The sequence below is a fragment of the Porites lutea genome, chromosome 2 (genome assembly GCF_958299795.1).
Source record: "Porites lutea chromosome 2, jaPorLute2.1, whole genome shotgun sequence".
Classification (NCBI taxonomy): domain Eukaryota; kingdom Metazoa; phylum Cnidaria; class Anthozoa; order Scleractinia; family Poritidae; genus Porites; species Porites lutea.
Window position 1 is genome coordinate 45,162,940 of NC_133202.1, and position 6,494 is coordinate 45,169,433.

A 6,494-nucleotide genomic window follows, 5' to 3' on the forward strand; every position below is an offset into this window, starting at 1 on the left:
CGTTCGTATAAAAACGAACGTGACAGACGACGTTAACCTGAAGGAAGGTTGTGAAAAAAGCTGCGATGGCTGGTGCGCGCGACAGTCCCAAACTCAATATGGAGCACGGCTTCATACAAACCATTATTAAAAACCAAGTTGATCGAGACGAGTATGACAAGGAGCAGAAAGCTATAAGTCTGCAGAAGAAGATAAGCGGGCAATCGCGACCAAAGAAGAGAGCGCCTTTACAGATGTATGTACCGCCTCATTTGAGGGCGAAAGCGGTCGACGTCAAAAACAAACAAGAAAGTGAATCTTCGTCTAAAGGTAAGAAACACATTTTTTGTTACATAAAAGAGCCTATGCGTGAGATTGATACTGATATGTACAGCTGTAGAACACTCAGGCTAGTTGTGAGCTCGAACTCCACGGAGCAGGACCGGAAAAATGCATGACAAGTTTTATAAGCTAATAGTATGGCGGGAAATATAGTGTTTCACCCGCTTCTTATCATCTTACATGATTACGGGCTCTATGAACGCAACGTTTGTTGAGTTCTCCTTGCTTATTGAAACTGTGGAATTTATAATGATTTTGATACGTCGATGTTTGTGTCAATGGATGGGTCGGTAAACAATAGAAAGGGTAAGACTGTCAAAGGTCTTGAAAATGCCATAAAAAATTAAGCCCCTTTTGCAGTCTCAGGAGACTAATGTAATGCTTGTTTCTGATTTGCTTAACCCATTCGCCCCTGAACCACCTGTAACTGCCCGTGCAGATCTAAGTCCTTTCTACCCTTTGACACCATCAGTTTTAACGGTCAAGGACAACTTTCTTCGCTTACTTGTGCAGAGTGAAGAGATCTTTCAAACCATACCAGAATGAGCACAATTCAGTCAAGGACACCGGAGAAAGAAGCAAAAAACCACGTGACATTGACCTGAAAATCTCCATGAAAATCTTGTTCCATTGCTCACCTACCTTTCCTTTCACCTAATCCTAAGATCCTAAAAGCTTTCCTAAAAACTCTTCCCACCAAAATGAAGCCTACTAAATGCCCAGCAAGAGAAAAAAAAATGGGGCAAGAAAAGCGAAAAAAGAAGGGAGGAGAGAAAGCAAAAAGTTAAAGTCAAGACTGCTGTGTCACTTTTAAACCCCAAAAAATTTTGCTTTCTGCACATGCCCGAACTATGCAAGCTGATATTTTGCATCTGGATCAGAAGGCCGCGAAGTGTAGGACCTGTAAACCGGTTTGTGGTAAGTTTTAGCTCTTTGTAGCACGACAGTGACCAGAAAACCACTGGACGACCTTCAAAACGCGTTTTTCGGCAAAATCTCCAGGAGCGAATGGGTTAATATTTTGGTTTATTTCTCATAACAAGCTATGCTGAGCAGTTGCAAATTTGATGATTCACGTCATTCATCACAAAAAATGGATTTGGCCAATACTACATCACTATTTCAATGTGATACTCAAAGCGTGGTAACAATAATATTTGAATAAGGCTGAGTATGCATGATGTGAAGAATCATGCAATTATAATGTGCAATGGACAGCCAACAAGAAGTGCAGGCTCAAATTACAGTGACTGTAACCACTTTATATCCAACGGGTTCAAGTGGAATAAGACCTTCTTTAAAACAATATGGGGGAAACATTTCATATTAAACCCACTGAATCCAGGGAATTTTTGCCGTTCTGAAGCTATTCGGTCCATCTTCTGTTCACTGTCTGGCTAGAGAGAGATAAACCTTACCACAAACCTGTTTGCAGGTCATATACTTTGCAGCCTTCTGACCCAGGTGCTAAATATATATCAGCTTGTGAAGTTCAAGCATGTACAGAAAGCAAGATTTTGAAATAGGTTTTGGGTGTCACAAAATTGTTTTGACTTTGACTTTTTCTTTTCTTATCAGTGATTTGGAAGTAGCTTATTAGTATCAACCACATTGTAACACTAGTGCATTGTAAAAAATCTCTCAACAGAAGACTGGGAAGATGATCTCAGAGCACCCAATACACCTGCGTCCCCTGAAATTAGGATGACTCTTGAATTTGAACGCCAAGATGGCGAGATTCGCAAGCTCAACATTTGTGAGGTAGCTTATGCAAATTGCCTTTTTAGGGTAGTTCATCATCATGCACTACCCCCTTTTTAAGTCTTATACATAATTATTTCTGATCTTTCAGAGCTGTGCTCTAGCAATTCCCACTAGCCCTTGCAACTTTTACTTTGAGAGCACGAAAATTCAGGCTTTTGCCATAACATGTACGCTGAAACATTATTCAAATCCAAGGGAAATGGTACTAAAAAAATTCAGGTAAGCAGGGGTGTTTGAGTTATGTGAGTTTGATTTACGGAGGTTCTACTGCACATATACCTTACTGGTACTGATTTTTGCGGGTCTTAAATTTAGCGTTTTTTTGTGATTTTTAAAAAATCATGAAAATTAAAGACTCATGAATAAAAATTCTTGCAAATTTAAACACATGAAATTCAATACCCATAAAGAAAATTCAAATCACAGAAAAAGTGATAAACGTGGAATAACGACAACATATACAGAAAGTGTATCAGCTGGTACACAAGGTCCATGTATAATGATATCGTCACCAACAGAAACCTTTTGAAAAATTTGTTGTCAAAGTTTCCTGGATATTATTTTATTGTTACTTGCTTAGGGTGTTTTTGGTTAAGTGATACACAATTTACTTAATGTTGTCTCCTTCAGGGAGAAGACCTCCGAAAAGTCATCAGCAGTTTCGGCAAGGCTAATGGTCTGGATTCCAGACTCCGAGATGCTCTGCTGCAAAGAATTTCAAATGCTTTAGAAGGAAGAGCATCGTGATTCAGTTTGTATTTATTTTAGTATAGATATAAGGAATAGCAGGCAACAATCAAGTGGAAAACTTAGTCGCTGGGTTCAGATTTTTTCATTATTGCTCTAAATTGCTATAACAAGGATTCAAAATCTCTCTATAATATTATGGAAGCTTGAAAGCTCAGGAGGGCCAAAAAATATATGGCATTTACTTGTAAATCTTTATTTTGGAGTAAATTGTAGCCTCCGTAATGTTCATCTGTAATTTGTGAACAAAATGATTTATGCTCAGCTTTCAATAACAACAACTGCCACACCAACAGAAACAGACGTGCGGACAGTGTCTCTACAATCCACACATCTTTTAGTAAATTTTCAAGTTTTAAACACCTGTATCTTGTTCAATATTGACCCGTTTCACACCAAACTTGAGAATTTTCCAAACTTTAATGTACATTTTATGACTATGTGGTCTTGTGTTATTTATTTATTTATAAAAGAAAGTAAATTTAGTGTTAATTGTAGTTATTTTTCATATATTTTTGTAATAAAGCAGAATGTTGGTGAAGTGCTGTTAGTTGGTTTTTGCTGACACTTAGGGGGGCTTGTAACCGGATTAGATATAGTGCTTTAAAACAAGCCGTAGCAGTGCTGATCCAAAAAGGGTTTTGCATTTTACTAGGTTTTAATCAAGCTTCAAAGCCTCATTTCAATACGAGCTCCAAGGGAGCTAAAAATCAGATGTATGTAAAACAGTCGGTTTTTTTTCTCAAAATCAGTAAAGAAATCGGTAAAGCGTGCCGCAAGAGTCTTACGCGCGCTTCGCGCGCGAGGCTCACACGCCCGTAGGGTTCCCCTTAGGGCGTGTCCCCAGGTCTCGCTCTCTGTTTTCAGCCTCGTTCCAGACCTTTTGTTTGACTGCTCGCGCGTACTTGAACACGCAAAAATACGGACTGTTTTGCAGTCTAGATGTATGTAGATATGCTTATAAGCCAGTAGATGGGTATAGCTTTGGTGGGGGGGGGGGGGGGGGGGGAGGAATTCTAAGGGGCAGCTTCAGGAGACCATCAAATTTGATGGGCTCCTGGCAGCTTACATTATTTCCTTTCACACCCAAAGTACCAAACAAACATCTCTCCCTTGTTTAAAAAACGCATTTGAGTTCTGACTGCCAAAAATATTACATTTCCTTGCTACAATAGAGAAAACGACTGTATTTCCACTTAACGGCTATGTTCAAGAACATCACAAGTCACTGTCTAGTCAAACAATGACGTATAATTTAATACAAAGAGAGGGGTTTTCTTTGAGGCTGGACCGGACCAAAAGTCATGAGATGCGGCGATGTCACATGAAATAACTTCTTTTTTTGAAGTGTAACTTACACTTCAAAAAATCGGATGATTTTGTATTGCTCTATCAAAGACAGAATTAAGCCTTATTTTGCTCGCTTTACTCATTCAGATCATCAGTGTTAAATGGTTTTGGTCCAGCGAACGCAGAAAGTGGCTTTTCAGCGTCCTCATTGGGGACCTTAAGATCCGACGACAGCGACGGCAACAAAAAGGCAGTGGGTTTTTTCTCCGCAAAACAACTCCGCACGTGCAGCACACATTTTTTGTACATTTCTCTGTCGTCACTGCACGACTGAAAAATCCGTGAAAATGCCTAATGTCACGTTTTATGGCGAACGTAAACAAGCCACGGCCAAATTTTCTTTCACTTTCCGAACATGAATATGGTTCTTAGGAATTCAATTCCAGGAGAGTTCGCCTACAATTGACAAAGTAAGCGCGTTAGAATAAACGCGGTGAAGGCTGGAAGAACGCGAATTCACTTTTTAAGCAACGCTTTCGCTGCCGACGCCGTCCGTCCTCGGATCTTTAAGTCCCTATACAGTAAAAACTTCCCTGCGAGCATGCCCCGGACACCTTAAATTGAGGAATAGACCACACTCCCTATGGGTTTACTTGCGTGACAACCCACTCGGGATGTTGGGAGAACACTCGAAAAGCTTGTAATTCACGAGCCGAAGGCGAGTGCTTTACGAGCTTTTCGAGTGTTCTTCCAGCATCCCAAAAGGGTTATCACGCCGGTAAACCCAGAGAAAGTGTGGTCTATTGCTTTTATAAAATAACTTTAAGTAGAAGTATGAGTTTACCGGCACAATAAGCCATAGGTTTTTAACCAATCAGAACGCGTGTACTATCTTAGTTATTTTATAAACAGTTCTATATAGGCTTTGTTACTACTTGTCTCGGGGGTACTCCCTATGATGACCTAAACGGGAAGGCTCCACTCGAAGGAGTTTTCTTTCTCATGCTTCCGGAAACAGTCCAGCTTCGAGTTCCCTATGACCGCTGAATTAAAGAAGTGAAGACGCATTTTTTACAGGCTTAGCCTCCATCTAAAGTAATATATTCACAAATTCCAACGAGAAAAAGACCTGTTTACTTTGTCTATTGTGTATATTCAAATTTCAAACGCTTACTTGCCGGAATCTCTGAATATTTTACTTTACGTCGAGGCTAACCTTGTATAAATGTGCCATTAATGTTTGTATTCAGCGTTTGTTTTTAATTCGAAACTGGACTATTAACGATTTAAAGAAAATGAGAGGGCAGGAAAATCCATTTAAGAGCTGGGACTTTAATGAATATGATTCGAGGCTATGTCATCTGTTTAATTTATTAAACGTTACACACAAATGACAAGAGGACTTCCTGTTTAGCGATTTGTTCTTACTAAAAGTAGATGTATGTTACAGTGATACTATTTTTCTTATGGAAGTTATACGAAACGGGTGCCTTTTCTGTCAAGAGATAGGAAGTTGAACCTCCCGGCGGAGTCTCCGTGTATAAAACTTTGTTGAGTAGCCCCTCCTTCCCCCCCCCCCCACCCCCGGGCCACTTGTTTTACCTATGAACCCGGGCCCCAGTTGTTCAAAAGTCGGATAGTGCTATCCACCGGATAAATCCCTATCCAGTGGATAGTGGAATTAGTTTCCCTAATACTCATCCACTGGATAGAGATTTAACCCATGGATAGCGCTATCCAGCTTTTGAACAACTGGGGCCAGGGGCCCGTTTCTCGAAAGTTCCGATAATTAACGGGCCCGGTAAGCTGTCTCCGTTTACATTGAAGATCGAGGTTTCAATAGTTTTGCATCTAACATGATAAAACTGTCAGTTAATGAAACAAAATGAGTAGTTTGCTAGCCAGAACCTGCGCTTTTATTCTTTATATTTCGATTTGAATATTTGATTTCGGGCCCGTAAAGTTACCGGGACTTTCGAGAAACGGGCCCCAGGGGCCCGTTTCTCGAAAGCCCCCAGTAATTAACGGGCCCGTAAAGCTGTTGTTGTTTACATGCAAGATAGAGGTTTCAGTAGGTTTTATATCTAACATGAGAAAACTATCAGTTAGTAAAACAAAATGGAATAGTTTGCTAGCCAGGACCCGCGCTCTTATTCTTTATATTTCGATTTGAATATTTGATTTCGGGCCCGAAAAGTTACCGGGACTTTCGAGAAACGGGCCCCAGACCTAGGTTATTCAAACGTTGGATAGCGCTATCCACAGGATAAATCACTATCTAACGGATAAGTATTAGGGAAACCAATTGCAGCATCAGTGATCCACTGGATAGAGATTTATCCGGTGGATAGTTCTATCCACAGGCACTGGTT

General features: G+C 40.3%; 1 protein-coding gene across 1 annotated transcript; it reads left to right on the forward strand.

The window, feature by feature from the left end:
• Positions 1-33: 33 nt before the first annotated feature.
• On the forward strand, positions 34-3,293 carry LOC140928774 (UPF0561 protein C2orf68 homolog). Its single transcript, XM_073378555.1, has 3 exons — positions 34-309; positions 1,970-2,082; positions 2,716-3,293. The coding sequence occupies exons 1-3, from the start codon at positions 66-68 to the stop codon at positions 2,830-2,832; spliced, it is 474 nt and encodes a 157-aa protein (XP_073234656.1). The 5' UTR covers positions 34-65; the 3' UTR covers positions 2,833-3,293.
• The last annotated feature ends 3,201 nt before the right edge of the window (positions 3,294-6,494 follow it).

Bases quoted from the DNA above. Each gene is read 5' to 3' on its own strand.
- LOC140928774 (XM_073378555.1), top strand. From the start codon at position 66: ATGGCTGGTGCGCGCGACAGTCCCAAACTCAATATGGAGCACGGCTTC. The intron at 310-1,969 runs GTAAGAAACACA...ATCTCTCAACAG, and splicing joins AAGTGAATCTTCGTCTAAAG to AAGACTGGGAAGATGATCTC. The intron at 2,083-2,715 runs GTAGCTTATGCA...TGTCTCCTTCAG, and splicing joins GCAAGCTCAACATTTGTGAG to GGAGAAGACCTCCGAAAAGT.